At 47.9% G+C, this 27,036-nt stretch overlaps 1 protein-coding gene and 1 non-coding gene across 2 annotated transcripts in view; one reads left to right on the plus strand and one right to left on the minus strand.

Annotated features, from left to right (window-relative positions):
- The first annotated feature begins 244 nt into the window (after positions 1 to 244).
- Positions 245 to 317, plus strand: TRNAV-CAC. Its single transcript has one exon. It is a non-coding gene; the product is annotated as a tRNA-Val (tRNA).
- Positions 318 to 18,138: 17,821 nt separating this feature from the next.
- The window catches only part of LOC120381690 (zinc finger protein 420-like), a gene marked incomplete at both ends in the record, with an annotated part of 35,096 nt that continues 26,198 nt past the window's right edge, over positions 18,139 to 27,036 (minus strand). The window contains one exon of the mRNA XM_039499813.1: positions 18,139 to 18,952. Within this exon, the coding sequence (XP_039355747.1) occupies positions 18,139 to 18,952 (814 nt within the window). The remainder of the gene's footprint in view (positions 18,953 to 27,036) is intronic.

Below are 27,036 nucleotides of genomic sequence, written 5' to 3' on the forward strand. Positions count from 1 at the left end.
CAGCATGGGCTTCTGCACCGAGTTGGCCCACCTGACCTTTCATTCTTCTCTTGCTCTTTGTCAGCAAGGGGAAGAAAAAGAAGCTCTCCGTCAAGCTGGAGTCACAAGGGCGACGTAAGGACGACTTCCTGAGTGCCTGCTCCAGTCCTCTGCTCTGCCAGCTGACCTATTGAAGGGCTGCCACCACTTTCTCTAGGTTTGTCCATCGGTCTGTCCGAGGATGAGCAACAGCTAAGTAGATGGAGTTTCTGTAGTGTAGTGGTTATCACATTTGCCTCACATGCAAAAGGTCCCTGGTTCAAAACCAGGCAGAAACATGCTGGCTTCCTTTTGCCAGATCCCCTTGCTGTTCAGGAAGACGCTCCTCCTTCTCCTATTGGCCTGTCCCTGGGATAACTCCAAACCCTGCATGACAGAGGGTGCTGACAGCAGTGGAGAAAGCACCTTGGCATCAGGCTGGAGAACCTAGAGGAGTGCGGCGTGTCACCTTTTGGAGGCTTGTGGCTTGGCCTCCTCTGCCCTGGGAGGTTGGCCGGTGGAGGCCGGCTCTTCCTGCTGGCCTCCTCTGCGTGACTTGCCAAAGGAGGAAGTGAGGCAGGAATGGGGCAAAAGAGGAAAGTCGAGCTGAGGAAGGCAGGGCAGAAGCTAAGCACGTCATTGCGGCTAAGTGGGGTTAGTAGAGCGTCACCATTCGTTCTGCAAAGCCGGGAGGTGCGGTTGGCTGCCGGGAGGCAGAATCCTGTGCCTGCCTCTTGGCTTCCCAGGGGTGGCTCCTTGCAGCCCAGGAGAAGCGGGGTTCTGGGGGGAAGGAAAAGCAGCAATCGCGAGGCTGAGTGGGCTCCTTTCTGGCCGAGATGGTGGGTCTGGGAGTTGCCTGTAAGCCATAAGTGGACTTGGTGCAGTGAAAACCGCTGCTCCATTCTGGCTGACCTGGGGGAGCCATTAATGACTTGGGAGTGGGGCAGGGTGCTGGCTGTGAGCAAATGGGATCCAGGAAGCCCCAGCCTGCCCCTCCAGGGGCCCAGTCTTCTTCTTCTCTCCTGCCAGGGGGAACCTGCCCAGCATGCGCTGCAGCTTGAGCATTAAGCCTTCCTGTGGCATAACCGAACTACGGCCTAGTGTAATAAGATGTAAAGTTTAGATTGTGAATTTAGCTTTAATTTTCATGGTAACTTACTTTGATCTTTTATGCCTACCACTTATAATCCTTAAAACTCCATCTTTCCGTAGTTAATAAATCTGTTTTATGAAACTGGAGTATTTTGCTTGAAGTTCTTGGGAAATCTCAGCTCCATTACAGGGCTGGTTCATGTACTATTCACAGTGAGGGAGGGGTGGACCCTGCGTAATAAACTCACTATTGTGTCCTACAGGAGGCCTGTGATATGCAGGGGGTCAGATTAGATGCTCTAATGGTCTCTTCTGGCCATAAAGTCGACTAATTTCTGAAAAACTGAGTGTAGCATTGGGAGCAGCGTCTGATGTTTCCCTGTCTAGCCGGCTTGCTGCCTAGAACGAACGCTCCTTGAGTGGGGTGATCCACAGGGAGTAGCTCAAACCTCCAAAGTGCCTGGCCAGGGGCAGGACATTGGCACAGCAAGGGAGGGTGTGGCAGTGACATCACAAAGGCCTTTGGCAGGACCTCAGCCTATTGGTCCAAGGTGGTGGGGAGGTGGTGACCTCACAGAGAGATGCTGACATCAGCCAGGCAGGACAGGGCGAGGGGCCAGGGAAACCTCAGAGACCCCTTTGGCTTTGCTTCAGCAAGTCTCCTTCTCCAGGTCTCTCTTTGAGGACTGAGAGAGTATTCGGGTTCACGGACGTGAGCGCCAGGAGGAACCTCTTCCGAGTTTTCTCCTTCCCTTTTAGTGATTTTACTAGAAAACAGCCGTCCCTGTTTAGAAGGTAAGAGCCTCCTGGAGGTTTGAAACCTGTTCAGTCTGGTCCATCTGGTGACAGTTGAATTCTAGGCATGGAAAACACGAGCTTAAGGAGGCAGAATTTTATTCTGCACCTGGGATTTTGTCCCTTAGAATCACTGGGGACATAAGGGTTTGTCCTTTTTGTTTCACCTCTTGCTCCATCCACTGTCTGATCCCTCTTTTCTCTTCATCTCTTGCTTCCTTTGTCCTTTCTCCTGTTCCCCTCCCAACACCAGGTTTTTTTCTCCTGCTGATAACAGCTCACATTAACTGATCACTCTTGTTATAGTGTGTGTGGCAACACCCATTTTTTCACGTTCTCTGTGTGTATATATATCTTCCTACTGTATTTTTAACTGCATGCATCCGATGAAGTGGGTTTTAGCCCACAAAAGCTTATGCTCAAATACATTTGTTAGTCTCTAAGGTGCCATATGTTCTCCTTGTTTTTTTTGCAGATAAATTAATGGAGGTTAAGTCCATTAATGGATATTAGCCAGGATGGGTAAGGAATGGTATCCCTAGCCTCTGTTCATCAGAGGATGAAGATGGATGGCAGGAGAGAGATCACTTGATCATTACCGGTTAGGTTCACTCCCTCTGGGGCACCTGGCATTGGCCACTGTTGGCAGACAGGATATGGGGTTGGATGGACCTTTGGTCTGACCCAGTATGGCCATTCTTATGTTCTTATGAAGGGAGGGGCACAGCCTTGTGATGGAGTTTCTGTAGTGTAGTGGTTATCACATTTGTCTAACACCCAAAAGGTCCCTGGTTCAAAGTCAAGCACAAACATGATGGCTTCATTTTCTCAGCTTCTAGTGGCCTGTCCCTGCTGTTGTAGGAACAGCAGTGATTTCTATGCTCCAAAGGTCTGTTATCCTTCCCCCTCTCCCCTCACTTTTGTCTCCTCTCCCTCTCTGAATGCCTGTGAAGTGGCTTTCCCCCTCCCTCCTGCAATGCTTGTGGGATGAATGGGCTGGTTGAAGATCAGAAGAGCTTCCAGGTAGACAAGGTGTCTGGGACTCTCATTAGGCAGCACTCACACACCCAGAGCAGGGACACTGCATGGACACTGGCTGAGGTGGAGTGTGACCCACCGGATGCAGCCAAGTCATCTCCAGTCGCAGGCCATGAGGAGCAGGTCCTTAAAAGGGAAGGGGCCCTGTGCTCAGGAGTCACTCAAGCTTGTACCTCCAGTGAATGCCCTTCACCCCGACCGCCTGGCCAGTGGTTCGCTGTGTTACATTCCATCGCGCCTCGGGAAGACTTACCTTCATCGCACCGTCCATCGCGGCGCTGGGGGACACTTACCTTGCAAAATCCTGACATCTCCAGTGCCGAGCCAGTCCTGGGAGCGTGAGTATGGGAGTGTGAGTGTGACCCCGCCTTCTTTTGAGCTTAGCTATCAATATAACAAATGTGCTGCTTTCTACCAAAGTCTGGGGGGTCATTAGTCCTCCCTACACTTAGTAGCTGGCCCAATTTTGGGTAACACCAGCGATAACCCCTACCCCTGCAGGACAGAGGGTGGTGAAATGAACTGAGAAAAAGCCTTGGCCTCAGCAGGGGAAAGCTAGAGGATCTGTGCGAGTCACCTTTTGGAGCCTTGTGGCTTGGCCTCCTCTGCCCTGGGAGGTTGGCTGGTGGAGGCCGGCTCTTCCTGCTGGCCTCCTCTGCGTGACTTGCCAAAGGAGGAAGTGAGGCGGGAATGGGGGAAAAGAGGAAAGTCGAGCTGAGGAAGGCAGGGCAGAAGCTAAGCGCCTCAGTGCGGCTCAGTGGGGTTAGTAGAGCGTCACCATTCGTTCTGAAAAGCCTGGGGAGGTGCGGTTTGGCTGCTGGGAGGCAGAATCCTGTGCCTGCCTCTTGGCTTCCCAGGGGTGGCTACTTGGATCCCAGGAGAGGAAGGATGGTTCTGGTGAAAGGACGACAAGCAAAGCTCTGGGAGGAGATTTGGGTGTGGGGTGCGGGCTCTGTGCTGGGGGAGGGGGTTCGGGTGCAGGAGGGGTGGTGCTTACCCCGGGCACTGCAGCTCCCAAAGTGACCGGTACACACAACCCTCCAGCAGCAGCTCCTAGGTGGGCAGGGCCAGGGGGTCTCCATGCGCCACTGCCTGCAGGCGCTGACCCCTGAGCTCCCATTGGCTGCAGTTCCTGGCCAATGGGAGCTGCAGAGTTGGTACTCAGGGTGGGGCAGCACATAGAGACACTCCCCCCGCCCCAGGGGATGCTGGGACATGCCAGCCACTTCTGGGAGCGGCACGGAGGGACGGAGGTAGAGTGGGCAGGGAGCCACCTTAGTGCTGCTGGCACATCTCTGCACACCCGTTGTGGGGGGAGGGGAGCAGAGGGCCTCCATGTGCTGCCTGGGGTAGGGGCAGAGCACGGAGCTGCCTCCCCTCCCTGGTCTATTCCAGGAGTGGGTGGGTGGGGTCTTTTGGCCTGCCAGGTGCAGCAGGTCAGACAAGATGATCACACTGCTCCCTTCTGACCTTAAAGGTTCTGAGTCTAACAGGGAGAGGGAAGTAAAGGATTTTTTTTTAAATATAAACCAAACATCATAATACCTGGATGACTCCAACTGCTCATTTTACAGTCTTGCCCCTTTCTTTGTCCCCTGTGTGTTTAATGATCTGGTAGGATGTGGGACATTGATTCTCTTATTCCCTTGATAAAGCGGTACAGTGACTGAAACTTAATCAATTCCCATGAGAGGAAACATCACATCCCTGCATTGGCCAGGAATTGAACCCAGGTCAACTGCTTAGAAAGCAGCTATGCTCACCACTATACCACCAAGGCAGCTGGTGAAAGTCCCTGATTTTTCACACTTGGTGTCTGGTCACCTTACTTCTCAGCATGAGGCAAATGTCTCTGTGGTCTCTGCCATTCATCGTGGGGAGTTTCCCCACTGATAACAGTTCTTGCTGGGTCGGGGAGGGGAGAGAGAAGAGGGGTTTGCTCTGTTTCATTCCTCTCCATTTTCTGTTCCTTCCCGTCCCTTCCAGGGTCCTCCCTTATAATAAAAAATAATAATAATTGGAGATATACCAATCTCCTAGAACTGGAAGGGACCTTGAAAGGTCATTGAGTCCAGCCCCCTGCCTTCACTAGCAGGACCAATTTTTGCTCTAGGTGGCCCCCTCAAGGATTGAGCTCACAACCCTGGGTTTAGGAAGCCAATGTTCAAACCACTGAGCTATCCCTCCCCCTTTCCATTTTAGACGGTGCAGTGACACCCTCCCCGCACCCAGGACTCTCGAGCCTCTGGAGCAGCACGATCCCATGAGATCCTCAGTGACCAAGGGTCTTTTCCAACTTCTAGGAGACCCCAGCTTGAGACTAAAGGAAGCTCTGTTCCTTCCTGGGGATCCTCTCTCCCTTCCTGGAGATCAAGATCATGAAGCCTCTGCCTTGCCTCCTGGATCTGAATTAATGTCCCATTTCCCACTAACTGTTCAAAATAAACAAGTTTCTAACCCAGGTGAGCAGAGTTAATTCAGTTCTCAGCTGGAATCCTTCACCCACATTCCTTAGGAGATACAGACTCTCTGTGACACAAACTGACTGGGGTTCATCTCTGCATGTCCCCAATGGGGAAGGAAAGACACTGAGGGGAAAGGAAGATAGGCAGAAGGAGTCAAATTTGGGCAGTCCCCAGAGCCAGTTGATTGAGTGGCCCTGGAGTCAGCCACTGTGGCCACTGCAGAAGTCACAGAGGTTGCAGGAAGTCACAGAATCCATCACTTCCACCACCTCCATGACAGACACGGAGACAAACCCCTCCCTGCTGTGACTGCGGTTCCTGGAAGGAAAGAGAACAAGAAAGTGAAAAGAGAAAGAAAAAGAGAGATTCCCTGTCACCTCTCTCCCTGCTGCCTCCCCCCTTGTATTCTGTAACCTCATTTCACTGGTTTCCCTGTGCTGGTGCCATGGGGGTGTGTCATAGGTCTTCTCCCCCACTTGGAGCTGTTGGGTTCCAAGATGGGGACCTGCATGGACTCCTCTAAACTAAAATCCTAGTTTAGATCTGGTTCTCGCTGCCACCAGTTAAGTTTAAAGTGGGTAACACACTGCCTGTCCCCCAAACTTCCCCTGGGGAACCCAGATTCAAACCCCTTGAATCTCACCAGAGAGACAGAAACAGCCAGTTCCCCTCCCCCACTTCCCTCTCTCCAGCCTGCTCCAGAGAGATTACACCCCGAGTCAAATCCTTGACTCAACACAAAGAGGGACTCACCTCTCCCTCCCCTTCCCTAGTCCTGGAAAGAGATACCTTGATTCAAACTCCTTGAATCAAACAAAGAGGGATTCACTTTTCCCCCTCCCCTTCCCCTGAAAATCCAAACAAGGGAAGAAATCAATCAAGTTCTAAAAAGAAAAGATTTTATTAAAGAAAGAAAAAAAAGTACACTCTCTCTGTATTACCAGGATGCAAAAATACAGGGTCTAACTTATAAAAACTGGAGCGACTTCCCCTCCCTCCTTCTCAGAATAATCCAAGTAACAGCAAACAGAACTAAAGATATTTCTCCAGCAAACACACAATTGCAAATATAGAAAGCAACTCAAAAGACTAATCCGCCTTTTTAACTAATACTCACTATACTGGGTAGTAGGAAATAGTCCAGGAGAACTTGGCGACATGTCTGGCCTCTCTTAGATCCAAAGAGAGCATGAACACTCAAACAAAGAACACAGACAAAGCCTTCCCTCCACAGAGATTTGAAATTATCCTGTCCCTTGATTGGTCCTCTGGTCAGGTGTTCCTCAGGTTACTGAGCTTGTTAACCCTTTACAGGTAAAAGAGACTTTAACCCTTAACTATCTGTTTATGACAGGGTGACACTAGAGTTCTGGGGATTTGGGGGACTCTTCATTTCTCAACATTTCACACAAAATTTGTCTTTGGGCTGAAATTTCTCCTGTTAGGCCTCTCAGTCAGAGCTGTACCCCACCCTGTTTGCGCAGGGGGGGAGGGGGAGAGGGGAGATGTAAATTGCAGAGTAGGCAGAGAAGTCGCCCATAAAGGGTCATATTGATCTGGTGACTGGTTCTGACCGGGGTCCCACGTCCTCTGACACAGGCTCATCACAGGTGTTCAGAGAGACAGGTAGTTGCGGGTTTTCCAGTGTCAAGTCTGAACTTTGATTCTAACAATGTGCGTTGAAATATCAAGGGATCTCCACATACCTGATCTCTTCCCTCCCTTTTTTGTATTAATTTTTATTTTGACGTGTTTGGCTTAACCGTGATCGTCTATTTCCCCACCTGTATTGCAATTTGGGGGTTATGTTTATTGTGCCTCCCTTTTGTTCATGTCATTATAATTGTAACAGCAAAGGAATCTGCAGGAGCAAAAACTGACTCAAAACTTCATTTCCCCATCATGCCGGAACATCCTACAAACAGCTCACGCAGCTGGAATCATAACACGCAAGGCCAGGGGATGGGAGATGCAGGTTTCCAAGGGTTCTGTCTTTCCCAGATGACACATTCCAGCCCCTTGTGTGCCTCCATCCTGTACGACCTGCTGGACTTCGACACATTTATTGTCTCATTCTATAGATAATGTGATTGTAACACAATGTGACTGAAATGAAACCACTTCCAGATGAGGAAACAACAGAAGAGAAAAGCCATTATTGCAGTGGCTGGGAATCAAACCCAGATCAACTGCTTGGAAAGCACCTACGCACACCACTATACCACCAATGCGTCTGGCAGGAGTAGCTTTCCTGCAGGCTGTGTGCTGGTAAAGGGGATGACACATGACCACAGAGTTAGTGAGTAGGGTGGATGGGCTGGAAGCTGCCTGACAGCTGGGAGCAGAGTTACCATCCCAGAGTGACTGAAAGGGGGCAAAGGTGAAAACAGATCTCACTGGGAGCTGGCCCCACACCTGCCCTGCCCCTAGGAGAGGGGAACTGAAACTCAACTTCAATCACAGAAAAATCTTCCCTGAGAAGGAAGGGGACAGCTTGTTTTAAAGACCAGTTTTGTGTTTGTTCCTGCTACATACGGAGGGGCTGGGTAGTGCTGATTCCAGCCCCCAGACTCTGGGAGGATAAGGAACAAATTCAGGCTGCCAGTGATCTGCAGGAGGGAGAATATCTTTTGACAGTGACGGATGCCTCGTCCTAAAGGCCTTTGTCTGCCCCCTTCCAGTGACTGTTTGGTACAGGAATGCAGCCCCCCACCCCTGGGTCTCTCCTGGGGAAATAATGTTTCTGTGCAAAACACCAAAGCTTTTAACAGAAAGGAAGAAAAGGAAATAGCCACATGATGGGACTAGCACATAAGGAATGAAGCACAAGATCCTTCTCCCCTGTGCATTGACTTTTAACCTTGTTTGTGGTGGTGTTGTATCTGTGTTGGTCCCAGGGGTCCTCTGGGGCGCCGGGCATTGGCCACTTTCAGGAGAGTGGGCTAGATGAACTGGTCTGACTCAGTGTGGCTGTTCTTATGTTCTAACTGCTGGTTATGGAGGAGACGACCTTCCAGGCTACACAGAACTGAAGGAGGGTGCTGGGTTAGCTCCACAGCTTGTCTCTTTCACCAACAGAGGTTGGTCCTCTGCAAGCTCTTACCCTCACCCGCCTTGTCTCTCCTGGACTCTGAAAAGTGCTTTCTCTCCACTCCCCTTGGAAAGAAGTTAAGTTTCCCAAAGGGAAGACTTATCAGGCTGAAGCAATTGTATTAATTGTGACACTAGAATAGAAGATTTAATATTATAAATAAATGAGTCTAGACCTGAGGTTCTGGTTTTCACATTGGTTTTTCTAACTCAGTTCCCAATTCTCTTCTAGAAAGGCCTCCAGGCTGCCTGCCCAGCCCAGCAAAAGTGGCCAGGAGAAAGCCCACACTGCTGCTCTTTCAGGTAGTTGAAGGCTGCTATCAAACCCCCCTCACTCAGGCCTGGTCTACACTAGGACTTTAATTCGAATTTATCAGCGTTAATTCGAACTAACCGCTCAACCGTCCACACCAGGAAGCCATTTAATTCGAACTAGAGGGCTCTTTAGTTCGAATTTGGTACTCCACCCCGGCAGGTGGAGTAACGCTAAATTCGCACTTGCTAGCTCGAATTAGGCTTGGTGTGGATGCTAATCGAACTTAGCAGCTCCGGGAGCTATCCCACAGTGCACCACTCTGTTGATGCTCTGGACAGCAGTCCGAGCTTGGATTCTCTGGCCAGCCACACAGGAAATGACCTGCGAAAATTTGAATTCATTTTCCTGTCTGGGCGGTTTGAATCTGACGTTCTGGTTGCACATCGGGGCGAGCTCCGCAGCACCTGCAACGATGCAGAGCTCTCCAGCAGAGGAGTCCGGGCAATCCCAGACTAGAAAGAGGTCCCCAGCATGGACTGACCGGGAAGTCCAGGATCTGATCGCTGTGTGGGGCGAGGAGTCTGTGCTCTCGGAGCTGCGCTCCAACAAGCGGAACGCGAAGACCTTCGAGAAGGTCTCTAAAGCCATGAAAGACAAAGGATACAGCCGGGATGCGATGCAGTGCCGCGTGAAAGTGAAGGACCTAAGACAAGGGTATCAAAAGTCAGAGCGGCAAACGGACGCCCGGAGCCCAGCCCCAGACATGCCGCTTCTACGAGGCACTGCATGCCATTCTAGGTGGGTCTGCCACCAGTGCCCCACCAGTGACGGTGGACTCAGAGGACGGAATAGTGTACCGGGACAGTTCCCCCTCCCTGTTCGCCGATGGGGAAGATGAGGAAGGGTCTTTTGAGGACGGCGCAGGCGACATCGAACCCACTCCCGCTTTCTGACAGCCAGGATCTCTTCATCACCCTCAAAGAGATCCCCTACCAACCGTCCCCGCCCGTTAACCCGGACTCGGAATCAGGGGAAGGATCAGGCGGTAAGTGCTACAAACAGGGAAACATTTATTTTTTTAAGAAACAGGGATATATATAAAAAATAGAAATACTATATAAAAATTTTTAAATATGAAACTATACAAACAGCAGGTCTACACAGATAGGAATGGAGCAATAGTCCTCTGGGGACAGTTCAAAAAAGCTCTCAGAGAGCAGCTGGAAAAGCCTCAGCAAGAGGTTTCTTGGGAGAGGTGCTTTATTGGGTGCTCCGTTGAAGCACACTCTTCCGCGCCAGGCCATCCTCAGGTACAGGGGGACCATCGCCTCTACGAGCATGGCAGCGTATGGTCCTGGTCAGTGCAGGGCTTCTGTTAGCATCCGCTCTCTCTGTGTGCGCCTGACACGCCTCAGGGTGATGTTGTTGTGGAAGTGCTGCATCTAATTAGTGGAATTAGTGTACTGTTACTATTGTGCATGGTAGACTTTTACTTTGCATAAGAATGACCCTCGCTTAACAGAGTTTTACTTTGCATAAGAATGACCCTCGCTTAACAGAGTTTTACTTTGCATAAGAATGACCTCGTTTAACAGCCACGTGTTGCAGGCCACAGAGGAAAAGCATACAGGGTCTTTCCTGCTCACTGGCGGGAGGTGCCGATAACGCTCATCTTTTCTGCTTTGCACATTGCCTCCAGCAGGAGAGCACAGCTAAGCACTAACTGATAAGCACTCTGTACTGTAAGGCTTACCAGGACTTTGTGCAAGAGGGATGCAGCTGTCTCTCCTCGCTGTGCGCTATCCAGTGCAATCGCGCCGCCAATGAGAGCGTATTCCGAAATCTCGGACTAGTTCTGAGATCTCCTGAGACTTGGTTCCCTGTTTGGTCTTCTTAACTGAAACTGACTAGACTGTGTTTACTGTTGGCAAACATGTATTTGTTCAAGGAAATCACCTACTTTTTCGCATCACACAGCTTCGCTCCTTCCCGACTGCCCCGCCATCCCCCTCGCAGAGGCTGGCTCAGATTAGACGCCGAAAGAAAAAGACAAGGGACGACATGTTCCAGGAACTGATGGCCAGCTCCAGAGCGGAGGCGGCAGAGCAGAGACAGTCGAGGGAGAGCCTGTGTCAGCAGCATCGCACACACCTGGAACGGGAGGATAGGTGGCGGCAGGAAGACCAGCAGGCGACTCAAACGCTGCTTGGTCTAATGAGGGAGCAAACGGACACGCTCCGGCGCCTTGTAGATGTTCTGCAAGACCGCAGTCAGGAGGAGAGAGCCCCCCTGCAGTGCATCTGCAACCGCCCTCCAACGCCAAGAAGTCCTGTCCCCCCCTCACCCAAAGTGACAAGACGGAGGGGCGGTTGGGGCCGTGAGAACTGTCCCTGCAGCGCAGCACACAGATAATGTTCGAGACAACTCTCGCGCTGTAAATTTGTACAAGCTCTTTCCTTACAGCATCAACCAGTCCCAACTCCAAGTTCAAACCCCCCACTGTGTACTACATTATTAAAAGCGGTTTGGTGTTACTGACTGTTTCACACGTTTCTGGTGTCAGAAGACTTTCTGTTGTTCTGTGTGTGGGGTGGGGGGAATTTTAATTTCACTACATACCCCACAGTGCCATGCTACAGACTTGGCTGCAGGGTCAACTGCAGGGCACACACAGACTGCAGTCACTAGGCACCAGAGACAGTCTGTGTGGTGTATGCTGCCCCGGGTCTTTCCTTGATGTGTATGCTTGTGCAGGGTCCTGGTGCCTGCCATCCCCGAATGTAAAGGCAGGCTTCCTTCACATGCACTTGGACCGTAGTCACGATCCTCCCGGTGCCCTGAGCCCCAAAGAGACCTCATCCAGGGGCAGATACTCACCCTTCCCCACACCCTCACCCCTTCCAACACCCAAACCCACAGCCGTCATGTTAACCCCTATCCAAAGACGGCACCCTCGCCCCTTCCTGCAAACCCACCCATCAGTGCACAACTTAACCTGCTCAGAATGCTTCAATTTTTCAACGAATAAAGATAAATGCAAAGTCAACGAAACATTTATTATTAATTACTAATAAATGTCCTTAGTTTTATAACGTCCTTCGGAAGTGGGGGAAACTTGGTTTATGATCAGGCTCTCTTAAAATCAAGTGGACAGTCACAGGTTACCCTGCTCTGCTAGGAAACTCGCTTTCAAAGGCTCCCTGATGCATATCGCTTCCCGCTGGGATATTCTCTCAGCACGGGTGTCTGGCTTATCGTAAACAGCAGCAAGGAGATTTGCCTCAACCTCCCAAGCGGCCAAAAGGTCTCGCCCTTGCTCTCACAGAGATTGTGGAGCACACAGCAAGCAGCAATAACTATGGGGATATTCTTTCGCTGATGTCCGAGCGAGTCAGTAAGGTCCGCCATCTCCCCTTGAGACGTCCGAAAGCACACTCCACCACCATTCTGCACTTGCTCAGCCGGTAGTTGAAGAGTTCCTTTTCACTGTCCAAGGCGCCTGTATAGGGCTTCATGAGCCAGGGCATTAGCGGGTAGGCCAGGTCCCCGAGGATCACTGTAGGCATCTGCACATCCCCAACCGTTATTTTGTGGTCCGGGAAGAAAGTGCCTGCCTGGAGGCGTCTAAACAGACCAGAGTTCCTGAACACACGCGCGTCATGAACCTTGCCCGCCCACCCGACGTTGATGTTGGTAAAACGTCCCCTATGGTCCACCACAGCTTGCAGCACCATTGAAAAGTAGCCCTTTCGGTTAATGTACTCGCTGGCCTGGTGGGCTGGTGCCAGGATAGGGATGTGAGTCCCATCTATAGCCCCACCGCAGTTTGGGAATCCCATCGCGAAGCCATCTATGATGACCTGGACATTTCCGACAGTCACTACCTTTGAGAGCAGTTGCTCCACGATTGCGTGGGCTACTTGAATGACAGCAACCCCCACGGTAGATTTGCCCACGCCAAAGTGGTTCGCTACTGACCGGTAGCTGTCTGGCGTGGCAAGTTTCCAGAGGGCTATGGCCACTCGCTTCTGCACACTCAGGGCTGCTCGCATCCTTGTGTCCTGGCGCTTCAGGGCAGGGGACAGCAAGTCACACAGTTCAAGGAAAGTGCCCTTACGCATCCTGAAGTTTTGCAGCCACTCTGTGTCATCCCAGACCTGCAGCACTATGCGGTCCCACCAGTCTGTGCTTGTTTCCCGGGCCCAGAATCGCCGTTCCACACCATGAACTTGACCCATTGCCACCATGATCTCCACTGCCCGGCGTACCCTGCTTTCTGAGAGGTCTGCGCCACTCTCCTCACCGTGCTGCCGGAGCCTCCTCGCCCGGTTTCTCAGCATCTGACTGTGGAAGAGGTGGACGATAACGTGCGAGGAGTTGACAACGGCCATAAGTGCAGCGATGATCGCAGCGGGCTCCATGCTCGCAGTGCTGTGGCGTCCGCGCTGTAACCGACCAGACAAGGGCGCGAACAGATTTCCCGCCGGCGCTTTCAAGGAAGACAGGGAGGGCGTGATTGACGGTTCAATGACGACACATTTTTCCCCCCAGCATGCATTGGGGGGAAATCCCACAATTCCAATGGGCAGCGGGGAGTGCGGGAACTGTGGGATAGCTTCCCACAGTGCACCGCTTCCAAAGTCGAAGCTGGCCCCGTGAATGTGGACTCAGAAGTTTGAATTTGTGTATTTAGTATGGATACACAAATTCGACTTCATAAGGTCGAATCCACAAATTCGAACTAAGTTGATTCGAAATAGTCTTGTAGTGTAGACAAGGCCCTAGTCAGTCCCCAGTCTGTGGCAGTGCATAGGATTCTTCCATCCTAAGTGCAGGACTCTGCACTTCTCCTTGTTGAACCTCCTCAGATTTCTTTGGGCCCAATCCTCCAATTTGTCTAGGTCACTCTGGACCCAAACCCTGTCCTCCAGCGCTTGGATTCTTTACATGCTTTCACAGAGCGAAGAGCACATGTTCCATGATTTCATAGGGCAGAGTTTTGTGCTATCGGGAGCTTTCCCTGTGTGAATTTGACAGGTGGATCAACACAGAGACACATTATGACCCTTCTCAGGGTGCTGAGGGCTGTGAGTCTCCTTGTTGCCACCTGCCACAAGGAAGAGGGAGTTTTGCATTTGGCAGCTGGATGTTAGTGACCAAACGCACCAGCCTGCTGGAACTCAAGGACCCTCCTCTGAGCTACAGCAGCCACCTTAACCCTTGAGTTCCTTCAATGTGTCCCCCTCTGGGGTCCAGCCCGGATCACCAGATACTCGGTGAAATCCCAGATCCTCTCTTCCCCAAGTATCCCAGGTTACTAGTTTTACTGTGGACCATTGCTACTGTATCTCACACAGCATCTGAGTACAGTTATCGAACAAGCAAAAAATTTATTTCACAATGGATAGAGATTTAAACAAAAACATGAGTGATGGAAACCAACTGTTACCACTAAACAAAGGCAGAAAATGATAGAAGAGAAATGCCAGCACAAAAAACAGAGAGAGGAACAATAAGATACTAAAAGGACAATGGTTGGAACTCTCCCTTTCTCTCAGTCTTTGGATTGATGGGTACTAGAGCTGTAGCAACAGTTGAGGAACCAGGGTAAATTAAATCTAATTAACTTTTCAAGATTAGCCATCATTTCCTGTACGACTAAAAAAAAACCACAAAAACAAGACAACTTTCAGTTTTCCAAAATAATTCACATTATCACACAGTCTCTTACTCTTTAACCAATAACTTCACCTATAATTTCATTTTAATTGGTAACAACAACATATTCAAAGATCACAAATTCTTTTCATATATGTTAGGGCTTGGCTACACTTGAGAGTTGCACCGCTGGGAGTTACAGTGCTGGTTGTGCAGCTGTGTAGGAACAGCGCTGGTGTGTGGCCACACTCACAGCTACCAGCGCTGGTGTGTGGCCGCATTTGCAGCGCTGTTGGGAGTGATGGATTATGGGCAGCTATCCCAGCATTCAAGTGCCAGCAACCTGCTTTTCAAAAGAGGGGGGTGGGGTGTAGTGTGACAGGGAGCGGGGGAGGGAGAGAGAGAGACAGTGTGTGGATTTTTTGAGCCGACACTGTGTATTAGCTCCCTGCCCTGAAAATCTGAAAATTTTCCAAACCCCTTACTCTGCAAACAGCCTGCAGACCAGATAAGAAGCACGGACTTCCCCCCCCCCCGTTTCTCTCATCAAACACTCAACCCCTGTGAATGAGGTAGGCAGGGGGTTCTCTCATTTGATTGTTCACAGTCACTTACAGATTGATCACAGCAAACAGGAGCTGTGTTTGTTTAGATAAGCAGCTCCCGAGTTCACAACAAAACAAAGAGAGGCTGCATAACAAAACAAAAGAGAGTAATTTACTTTAAAGCATTCTGGGATATCTCCTAATACCCTAGAGGCCAACAACAGCGCTGGTGTGTGTCCACACTTGATGAGCAGTGCTGGATCACCAGCATTGCACTCGTTATACCCCAAGCAGACCAGGTGTTCAGCCAGCACTGCAGCCAGGGAGTTGCAGCGCTGGATGTGCCTTGCAGGTGTGGACAGTTACTAATTGCAGCGCTGGAAAGCCTCCACCAGCACTGCAACTCACAAGTGTAGCCAAGCCCTTAGTTTGCTTTTAATCCCCATTGTCAATAACTGAACCCTTGTTCTTATTGTGGTTTGTCCCAACCACTTCTGTGAGTTCATATATCTCAGGATCTTCTGCCATATGTGTTGGTAGAAGGAGTCTTCTATGTCGGAATGTTTGCATTATGGAGAAAAATACCTCTCTTTTCACACTTTTTAATCTTTCAAAGTAGGAGGAGGTAGAGAAGTAATGTAAATGCATAAAACAAAAGAGAAACCTCTCTGGTCTACACTAAAGACATTTATCGGGATAACTATATTGCTTAGGGGTGTGAAAAATCCACACAGCTGAGCAACGTAGTTACACAGCCCTAACCCCCTGTGTAGATAGTGCTACATGAGCGGGAGAGCGTCTCCTGCCAACATAGCCACCGCCACTTGCGGGGGCTGGACTAATCAAGTCTGATGGGAGAAATCTCTCTCATTGGCTTAGAGCATCTGTTATAGCAGTGCTACAGCAGCGCAGCTACATTGGTGCAGCTGTGCCAACATCAGCTTAATTGTGTAGCCACAGCGTCAGACACAAAACCATAGAATCAGGACTCAACATGCGTGTATCTGGAAGTCTGAAATTGGAGGCTGACAAATGCGTTGCCTCATTGGTTACCATCATTTCTACAGCCTGAAAGTCCTTGTTACCCAATCAGGCAGCCAGTTTGGGATCCACAGGGAAGGACTGTCCTATGAAGCACTCTCTCTTTGCATCCAAACAGTGAAGGATGACTGTTCTCAATCTAACCCTGGCATACTTTGGAAGTGTAATCAGTGACACTGAACTAGGAAGTGGAGTTGTACAAACAATTTTCCTTGGGTCACCATAGCTTCCTTTACTGGGATGGAAACCAAGAACTGGGTGTGGACTCTTTCAACCTCAGCTCTTTCCAAATCCTTGGTTTTGGATAGGGTAGATTTACACTTCTCTGAAGAAGAATACTTTACAAAACCACTTAAAATCTCAGCAGTGTTAATGAGGAATGGCTTCCTGAAACATGCCCAGCTTTTCTTTAATTCGGTGGCACAGGTCCAGGGAAGGGACTGGATACAGGCCTTGATCAGAATCTTCGTTAGTTACCAGAGCTGGAGATTCTATTCAAACATGGCTATTTTGCTGAAGATATTACATTTTCAACACTGGTTTCATTTTATACACATCTTTAGCACCTACAAAAGGATAAATTCAACCAAAAACTCCACTTCTATTTCCTCAACATCTGTGTCATGAAGGGCTGCATTTCCCATAGCATAGGATTAGCTAGGAGAGATCTTCTGTAGGGCCTGGGTTACAAATGGTCTGGGAACCAGACACACGGGCATTTTGCCTAGTTCAAAACCACTTACCATGCAATTCTCTTCCCAAATCATTGGAGACAATATTGCCTTAAACAACTGAAATACACTGTGATCAGATGCACTTCCTTCAGTTAGTTGGGGTTCTGCTGTTGTTCACCATTTCTGAGTGGAGATTTTAAATCACTGCTGTTTCTTTGTTAGCCTGTCCAGTAAATTAGAGAGTTCTCTCCTGTTGATAGAACTGCACTTCAACTTTCTCCATGTCATCATGGAGGGATGGGGAAAAAGCAAAGCTGAAATCATAAATGAGGCCTTTAGCAAAGGGTCATTGTCTTAAATTCTTCAATAAATCTGAGCTACAGCCTATCAAACTGAACTAATATCCAATTGGGTGACCAAACAGCCTTCAGGAAAGATAGAAACCCACATCACAGAGAGACAATACATGACAAAGAAAGTGTCAAGTGAAATTCCAGAGCAGGTTACATCTGATTATTCAGAATCGGGACAAGAGATTTTCCCACCACATTGTCCTCTGATCCATTCAAACCTGCTTCCCTCATCCCTGTCTCAATAGTCAGTTATGTTATTTACAAATGTTTTAGTATCCTAGCATGCTCATAATGAGGGAAAAACAGCCCTCTTGCCAGAAGTGGCTTTACAATAGATGGAACCTGGAATTTAAACTCTAAATTATCACACTGTATTTGGAATCCATTTGAATTCCCCTTCCAGGTCTTTGACACTTTCATCTCCAGTCATAGCGACTCTGATATAGGATTAAAGAAGTCAAAACATCATCTGCAAGCACAGACAACGGAGAATGCTTCATCCCATGACACTTATGAAGTGGATGGATAGAATGTGATGAAGATAAACTCTGCCTGGCTTAGGCAAAAGGTAAGAGTTCTGCAGTGAAGGGGAAGGAGGGAATTTCTGAGTCACCTCATCTCCTTCCAGTGTCACAGAAGCTGTAATTATACTTTTTTCCTGCCCCTGCTCCTCTTCATTTACATATAATTTGAAAAATTCCCAATGTAACTGCTCTTCAGCACAACCCAGAGCAACGTGAGAACAACTGGCAAGGATACAATCTGTATCACTGGTGACTCTAACAATAACTTTGCAATAGGAGGAATGGTATAAACGTGATGCTCCCTGGTTCCTCATAGGAAGGGCACACTCCAATTACTTGTGGGACAATAGAAAGGACAAATAGGTCCATCTCAAAAGAGGGCAAACTGCAAAAGGCAAAAATGGGCCAGTCATCTGGACAAGCTGAGGGATAACGGTGGTGTAAACAGTTCAAAGAGCTTTAAAAGTTAATATGTGGGAATCAGGAAAAGTATTAAAGAAAGAAAGTCTTGATAGCCCTAGAGATTTTTACAATGTTTATCTCCCTTGCAGATTCTCTGATGGCTAACAAGGGTTGAGCTGCGATTGAAGGTTTTCCCACACAAACTGCATTCATAGGGCCTGTCCCCTGTGTGGATTCTCTGATGGGTAATAAGGTTTGAGCAGTGATTGAAGGTTTTCCCGCACTCACTGCATTCATAGGGCCTGTCCCCTGTGTGGATTCTCTGATGAGCAGGAAGGGCTGATCTTTGAGTGAACGTTTTCCCACACTCACTGCATACATAGGGCCTGTCCCCTGTGTGGGTTGTTTGATGACTAATAAGGTGCGAGCTGCGATTGAAGGTTTTCCCACACTCACGGCATTCATAGGGTCTTTCCCCCGTGTGGATCCTCTGATGTCTAGAAAGGTCTGATCTGTAAGTGAAAATTTTCCCACACTCACGGCATTCATAGGGCCTCTCCCCTGTGTGCATTCTCTGATGTCTAGAAAGGTCTGATCTGTAAGTGAAGCTTTTCCCACACTCACGGCATTCATAGGGCCTCTCCCCTGTGTGGATTCTCTGATGTTGAGAAAGGTCTGAGCTGCTAGTGAAGCATTTTCCACACTCACGGCATTCATAGGGCCTCTCTCCTCTGTGGATTGTTTGATGCCTAATAAGGTGCGAACTGCGATTGAAGGTTTTCCCACACTCAGTGCATTCATAGGGCCTGTCCCCTGTGTGGATTCTCTGATGTCTAGAAAGGTCTGATCTGTAAGTGAAAATTTTCCCACACTCACGGCATTCATAAGGCCTCTCCCCTGTGTGGATTCTCTGATGTTGAGAAAGGTCTGAGCTGCTAGTGAAGCATTTTCCACACTCACGGCATTCATAGGGCCTCTCTCCTCTGTGGATTTTTTGATGCCTAATAAGGTGCGAACTGCGATTGAAGGTTTTCCCGCACTCACGGCATTCATAGGGTCTTTCCCCTGTGTGGATTCTCTGATGTCTAGAAAGGTCTGATCTGTGAGTGAAAATTTTCCCACACTCAGTGCATGTACTTTTTCTCTTTCGCCTAAAGATTTCCTGTTGTGTTGTGGTTTCCATGAGGACCTTCTGAGTTCCCCAACAGGAAATAAATTTATCCACTTTCTTCCCTGGCTGGTTTCCTTGATCTCTTTCTGGTCTGTGCTGAATCTCCCAGGAGTTTCCCTGCTCAGGACTTCTGGACACATTCCTTTTCGATCTTTGCGATAATGCTCTGTTTTTACCCACTGGCTCGACATCTTCAGGCTGAGAATTCTGCTCCTCTTTCTCACATGCCATTGCATCACCTGCTGTGATAGAGACAGAAACCTCAAACAGGGATGGAAAGGGGAAGACCAAACCAAAACAAGTGCTGAAGACAGGTCAAATAAAAATCAGGAGCTGAACTCCCCCAAACTCTTCCCCCAAATAGGAGAGAGGAGGGGAATGAATTCAGCCTTCACATCCCATCCAAATACGCAGGGGGAAGGGAGGAAGCTACTGCCTGGTGTCTGCTAGGGTCTATAGGAAGCCATGAACTATATTTACCCTGAGGATACGACCCCTGTTAGGGACAATAATGAACTGAGAGACCTCCCAAGGGCTTTGTTGGGCATCCCAGATGTTTCCTTCAGGCACTTACAGATTCTGAGTTGGTTTAATGTTTCCTCACCTGTGCAGGGAGATCTCAGGATCTCTCTTTCCTCTGAACCCCGGAGGTCTGGGACCCATGGCTCTTCCCCTTGTTCCAGCTGGGAGATCACATCAGGCTGGGTAACAGGAAACCCTGCTCAGATGAAAGAAAACAAAGGAGTTCAGTTGATTTCATAAGACTTTGTCATAAAAAAACATTCTATTAATTTAACGTCAGTGCTTAGTGTGACCTGGTGGGCCAGAGGCAGTTCGCACTGAGAATGCCAAGATCAGGGCAGGCTGAAAAAGGGATCACCCACATGGGTTATCAAGAAGCTGAAAAAAGAAATCACACAGCCCCCTTGATTGCATCCCAGTTCTCTGACTCCTAATCAGCACTTAGGTCCAGTACAGTGAGAGGTTATTTCAAAACTCTGCTCACATAAACAAAATGATCTTCTGACCCCAAAGGTCAGCCACGTTACTAGGTCAGTATAGGTTTGGATCTTACCCAAAATACCACACTGCCAGCCAATCCTTAGCATCTAAACTAAAGGTTTAAACGAAAGAAAGACAGAAAGAAGTTAAATGGAAAAGCAGTCAGACACATTCCAAAATGGATATATCAGGTTCTTAGCAGTATTGGTGAGTTGCTGGCTTGAAAGTCCGTCTGGAACACATCCACAGCTTGGATGGGTCATTCAGTCCTTTGTTCCAGGGTTCAGTTTGTAGAAAAGTTGCTCCAGAGGCAGGAAAGGGGATTGAAGACAAAATGGGGATGATGCAGCTGCCCTTTACATTCCTTTTGCCATGTGGCCTGTACTTCCTGTGTCCCAAACACAAGCTTCACAGCACATGGCATGGAAAAGCCTTGGAGTTCTCATTACACAGGCATACCCCGGCATGTCTTGCTGACTCAATAGGTGTATCCCCTTGGTCCTTTCCATGGGCTCATTGTACAGATGATGACCCTCAATGGGCCATCAAACAGGCTAGGCAGTGTTGATGCCAATATGTCTGGGGGTGTCACCCAGAAACACTGCACAAGTCTGGAAATACAGATATACCCTACATATCTATAACTCACAATACAAAGGTGATACAAACATAGAAACTAAATGATCATACTTGGAAAATCGTAACATTTCCCCTGACACCTTACATGGCATATCTAGCATGATTCATTGCAATTTGATAAGATTATATTATTTTATTATTAATACCAAAGTGTCTCTCAATCCCATACAGTGTCACACTTGGTAAACCAGTGAATTCCCAGGACTAGTTCCCCAGGTCCTTGAAGATGCCGAACACTGTGCTTATAGGGATTGAAATACCCACATATCTACTGGGAACACACACATAGACACTGTGTCAGTCTACACCCCTGTGTTCACTCTTCTAGAAAATTATGATCCATTTTGTACGCAGTATGGCTTGTGAGGTATCATTTGAAAACGCATAATCTACTGAATATTATCCTCCTGTTAAAATGTGTAGTAACACTGTATGTAAAGTTATGCGATTTTACAGTATGAGATTACAGAAAAAGTTACAATTCTGGGGAACACCCACAGAGCAGTTCCTCAGAGACAGCAAGGCAAACAGCTGGTCAAACAGCCATTCTCCTGCAGCGGGAAGGTGTGAAGACATTTACATTCCATCACAGGGACCTCTAGAAGTTGTTATGAAAACGACCACATGATTGAGTTTGAATCAGCTCAGCCTGAGGCTCTTTCTTGGTTAAAAGTGCGCAGGGGCGACAGCTATTGGAATACTGTCCCCCTGAGCTAAAAACCACACAAGCCTTTTAAAGCTTAAAACCACAATCAATGGCACATACGTTGCACGTTAATTTCCTTATTTGGAATATATTGCAAAATATGATGCAGGTCAAAAGCAAGCTGAACAATCAGTTTTCCATATTCAGCCTTTCCTGTTATTGTTATTCCTAGTCTAGTTCGTGGTTTGACTTTTCTAACACTTCCACTGTGGTTATGTTTCACAAGCTCGGTTACTGCAAATCAGTGTGTTTGGGGACTTTCCACTTCACCTACTTAGGCCCCTTACGCACACAAAGCCATTGGTTCCCAATTTGGGGATTTAAATTAAAATAAATAATTGGAGATATACCAATCTCCTAGAACTGGAAGGACCTTGAAAGGTCATCAAGTCCAGCCCCTGCTTTTACTTTTTCCCCAATTTTGGGGATTTTCCATTCCACTTTGCCTTTCTATGCCCTTTACACAGAGAAGCAAGCTCAGCTAATACTTCAGGCCTACTAGCTTGACCAAAGCTCCAAAGCTCTTTCTGTAGATTTTCCCTCACAATTCTCGTATCTCCGACAGACAGCCTGGCACCATGACTCAGCTGAGAACTGAAGTTGTTTCTAGTACAAAAGACTGAATTATAAAAAGAGGTGAGGAAAATGCTTCAGACTCTCTCTCTCCCCTTTCCCTCTGCTCATGACAACTCCTGAAGAGCTGAACGTGGGCGGCACGGGTGGGTTAGGCCAAGTCCTGGCTGAAAGGAAAACCAGCCTGTCTCAGCACATGGCGAGAGAAACATTTGCCTTGTTTCAGCTGGTTAACTTAGACATTAGTTTGTGTTTTATCTTTGCATTTCTTTCGTAAACAATTCTGAGCTTTATGCCTCATTATCTGTATCTTAAAATATTTTTTTTGATTGTTAACTATCTTGTTTTATTCTTTATCTAACCAGTGTGTTTGTATTAAAGTGTATTGGAAACTCCATCTGGGATAACAAGGCTGGCACATGTCATTTTCCACTGATGAAATTACAGACTTCATATGAGCTTGCGTTGTTCAGGAGTGTGCTGGACAGGGAAAGATGCACATTTCTGGGAGAAGTCTGGGAGCAGAGAATTTTCTGGGGTTCTCCTGTGCTGCACTGTAACTTGTGAGTCACTGACTAGCAGCACTCAATACTGTGTAGCTGGGAGCGAGTTACATGCTGGAGACTGTGCATTACCTGCCCAAGAATGGCTGTTCTCACAGTAAAGCAGTGTAAAAGGCACCCCAGCTTGGAGAACTGAGTCACACAGCTGTTCAACAGTCCAGGTTGCACTGTGGTTAATATCACAGACACTCAATTTCAAAGAGTTCCTAAAACACAGAGAAAGTAAATCCATGTCCCAGAAATCAAAGACTCCAGAGAGAGGGCAAGTCTCCCTGGCACTGCTTCTTGCTGACAGAGAGGTTCAGGGACAGTGAGAGAGTCCTGGGGAAGCTGGGAACAGGAAGCATGGGCTGGTGGGGTTCAGTGGAGAAAGGGAACAGGAAGGGCAGGGATATCACTGAATGCAGGATCTCAGCAGTACTAGATGACAGGATAGCACATAGTGCAGCCCATTGGAAAACATAATCCCAGCTATACATACAAAATGATGGGATCTAAATTAGCTGTTACCACTCAAGAGAGAGATCTTGGAGTCACTGTGGATAGTTCTCTGAAAACATCCACTCAGTGTGCAGCAGCAGTGAAAAAAGCGAACAGAATGTTGGGAATCATTAAGAAATAGATAGATAATAAGACATAAAATATCATATTGCCTCTACACAAATCCATGGGACGCCCACATCTCAAATACTCCGTGCAGATGTGGTCGCCCCATCTCAAAGAAGTTTACTTGAGCAAACAGGAGCTATTTGACACTGCGATGCGGCTCCTGTGCTCTGTTCCCAAAGTGTTCTGCAGCAGGGGAGGGTCTCTGGTAGTGTGTGTGTGTCACTGGCATATTGGGGTGATGCTGCAACAGGACAGAGTAGAGGTGGCATTGTGGGGCTGGCATGAACCTTATCTCTTCATTTCCTATTCCAAGTACCAAGAGGACGGGAATCCTTACCCAGCGAGGTCACATTTTCATAGTTCTCCTGCATGACATCCCAGTATAGGGCTCTCTGAGCGGGGTCCAGCAGAGCCCACTCTTCCCTGGTGAAATGCACAGCCACCTCCTCGAAGGTCACCGGCCCCTGAAAGAGCAAGAATCCAACACTCAGTACCTGCTGCCCCACTATTCGTGGGGGAAAGGAGCCAATCAAATGGAAGCTCTGGGTGGATCGCAGTCAACAGAGTCCCACCCCCACCCTGCAAAGAGCATCCTGGAAACACCAGGTTAAGGGGACTAAGAGAGAGCCCCTTGTCTCTCTCAGCAGATCCATCACACACTTACTAGCCACCGACTGATACAGGAGATGGAGCCCCTAGCAGGGCGCAGGGAGAGCTCCCTGGTAGGAAGCCCAATAACCTCCTCATTGTCAGGAGCTGGATATGAAGGGGGCAGCTCCCCTAAACCTCACTGATGGGTGCCCACTTCATATCTCACAGCAGCCGCTGGTCAGTCAGGTCAGGCTCCAGCACTAGGAGTCTGGTCAGTTAGACTAGCTCCTTGTAGGTGGGCTATTTTCGGTTTCACAAATTAGGGTATTTCCACCACCTAATCTCATGGGTCTGTTCCTAGAATCTAGGCCACTTATTAAACAACACCCAGCAGGTTTATCTCAAGCTGTCCTCCTCCCTTCCCCACCCTGTGCATTTCCTGCCCACCTCCAACCTCGACTGTGCAAATCTTCCCATCTCTGGTGTATTTGCTGTCCCTCTCCCCCCTGCAGGAACCCACCAGCAACCTCCCGATAATCCCTACCTGAACAGGTTCCTCTGCACCCATTTCTCTTCCCTCTCCCATGGGAGGATGGGATGAGCTGGAGCGAAACATGGACGTCATTTTACAACCTGTCTGGGGGAGAAGGGCAGTTGTGGGGGTTTCAGAACAGACTTTAGTTAATTTCACAGGATGATTCTCCCAGGCCCTTTCCCTGCAGACAGGCATCCTAGATTCTGCCATCCTGGGAAAGAGATCAAGCATGTTATTACAGTGTAGACCTGGCTCCTCCTGCCAGGCTAAGCCCACAGAGACATTTTTAACCTTCCTTGAAAGGTCATCGAGTCCAGCCCCCTGCCTTCACTAGCAGGACCAATTTTTGCCCAAGATCCCTAAGTGGCCTCCTCAAGGATTGAACTCACAAACTTGGGTTTAGCAGGCCAATGCTCAAACCACCGAGCTATCATCTGACTGTCACACAAGCCATGCATGACTCACACTCCTATTTACTCAATTTAGAATTCTACAGGCAGTATATTTTCCTCTTACAATGAGGAAAAGGCATGAAAGCTACAGTGATTAATGTAGTTATTAATGTAGCCAATAAGGATACATTCAATGCAGTTTTAAAATGACTGACAGCACCAAAAAAAGCACATGTCCAAAAATTATACTAGTAGGTGGGAGATGAGGCAAAAACAGTGGGGGTAAGGAAACTTGTATGACAAATAAAGGTATAAAATTACTCCTACTCAGGTTCTTGAGAGACCCCACAGCTTTTAATAACTCAGGGGACAGGACTCCTTACCCAGCGAGGTCACATTCTCATAGTTCTGCTGAATGACATCCCTGTAGAGGGCTCTCTGAGTGGGGTCCAGCAGAGCTCCCTCTTCCTGGTGAAATACACAGCCACCTCCTCGAAGGTCACCGGCCCCTGAAAGAGCAAGAATCCAACACTGAGTACCTGCTGCCCCACTATTCACAGAACAGCAGCACCAGGTAAATGGAGGCACATGTTAACAGAGTCCCACCCCATCTTGCTTAGAGCAGCCAGGAGGCATCATTGGGTAGAAAGAGAGAACCTTTGTGTCTCCCAGCTGACACACGGAGGCAGAGTCTTCATATTTATCACATACCCACTAGCCAGAGCTTGATACAGGAGATGGGGCTGTCTCTGGACCCTGCTGGTGGCTCCCTGATAGGAATCCCAACACTCTCCAAATAAAATATATGGAAGAAAGGGGAAGTCAATAGTAAAGACTATAAGTTAGGAGGTCAGAATTGTAGAAAATTGGTAAGGGAAGCTATCAGAAATCAATGATCAATGAAAATTAAGAAGGAAGTTTTTAAAAGTATATTAAGTACAAAATTAATCCTAACAACGGTAGTGGTAAATTACTAGATAGAAATGGCAGAATTATCAAAAATAATGCAGAAGAGGTAAAAGTGTTAAAGAAATATTTCTCTCCTGGATTTGGAGAAAAACAAATGATGTAACTCATATCATAAGATGTTGACGACGACACTTTCCATTCCAACAACAACTCATGAGTATGTTAAACAGCAGGTATTACAGTTAGATGTGTTTAAATCAGCAGGTCCAGATAACAAGAGTTTTGAGAGACCCGGTGGAGAAGCGTGGAGGACTGTTAGTGTTGATTTTCATTAGGACTTAGAACACTGAGGAAATTCCATAAGACTGGAATAAAGCTAATGCTGTGCCAATATTTAAAAAGTGTAAAAGAGATGACCCAGCTAATTACAAGAGTGTTAGTCTAAAATCGATACTGGGCAAGAGAATGGAGCAGCTGATACTGGAGTTCATTAATAACGAATTAAAGGAGGGTAATATAATTAGTACCCATTAACAAAGGTTTAGACACAATAGATTGTCAAACCAACTGGATATCCTTACTGGATGAGATCAAAAGTTTGGTTGCAACTAATAGTATTGATGTAATATACCTAGACTTCTGTAAGGCATATGACTTGGTCCAGCACAATATTTTGACTAGAAAACTAGAAAGATACAAAATACACAGGGCATATATTAAATAGATTAAAAACTGGGATTGTAAATGGGGAACTATGGTCGAGTGGATTTCTTTCTAGGACTTCCCACAAGGACTGGTTCTTGGCTCTGTGCTATTTAACATACTTATTAATGACCTGGAAGAGAACATAAAATCATCAGTGATAAAGTTTACAGTTGCCACAAAGATTGGGGGTGGTGGTAACTAATGAAGTGTCAGTGGATTCTGGCTCCAGCTCTGGGAGTCTGGGAAGTTGTCCCAGCCCTGGCTGGGGGGTTATTTCCTGTTCCACAAAGAGGGGAAGTTTCATTCCCAACTCCTGTGCCTTGAAATTAGGCCCTATCTGACACTACACCCCACATTCAGCATAGTGGTAGGAGTATAAAATGATTAGGCCATAATTATTAGGCATTTTGTGCAAGATGCGTCATGTGCAGTGTCATTGGAAAAGTTGTGATTGGCCGAATATGATTATCCTATTTGTGTGCATGGATCATCTTTGTTATCTGAAGTTATGGATATTGATTCTGTATCTGAAGAACAAAACATGTCAAACCAATCTGAGAGCTTTCTTTGATAGGATAACAAGCCTTGTGGATAAGGGAGAAGCGGTGGATGTGGTATACCTAGACTTTAGTAAAGCATTTGATACAGTCGTGCATGATATTCTTATCAATAAACTAGGCAAATACAACT

The sequence above is a fragment of the Mauremys reevesii genome, linkage group 14 (assembly GCF_016161935.1).
Source record: "Mauremys reevesii isolate NIE-2019 linkage group 14, ASM1616193v1, whole genome shotgun sequence".
Classification (NCBI taxonomy): Eukaryota; Metazoa; Chordata; order Testudines; family Geoemydidae; genus Mauremys; species Mauremys reevesii.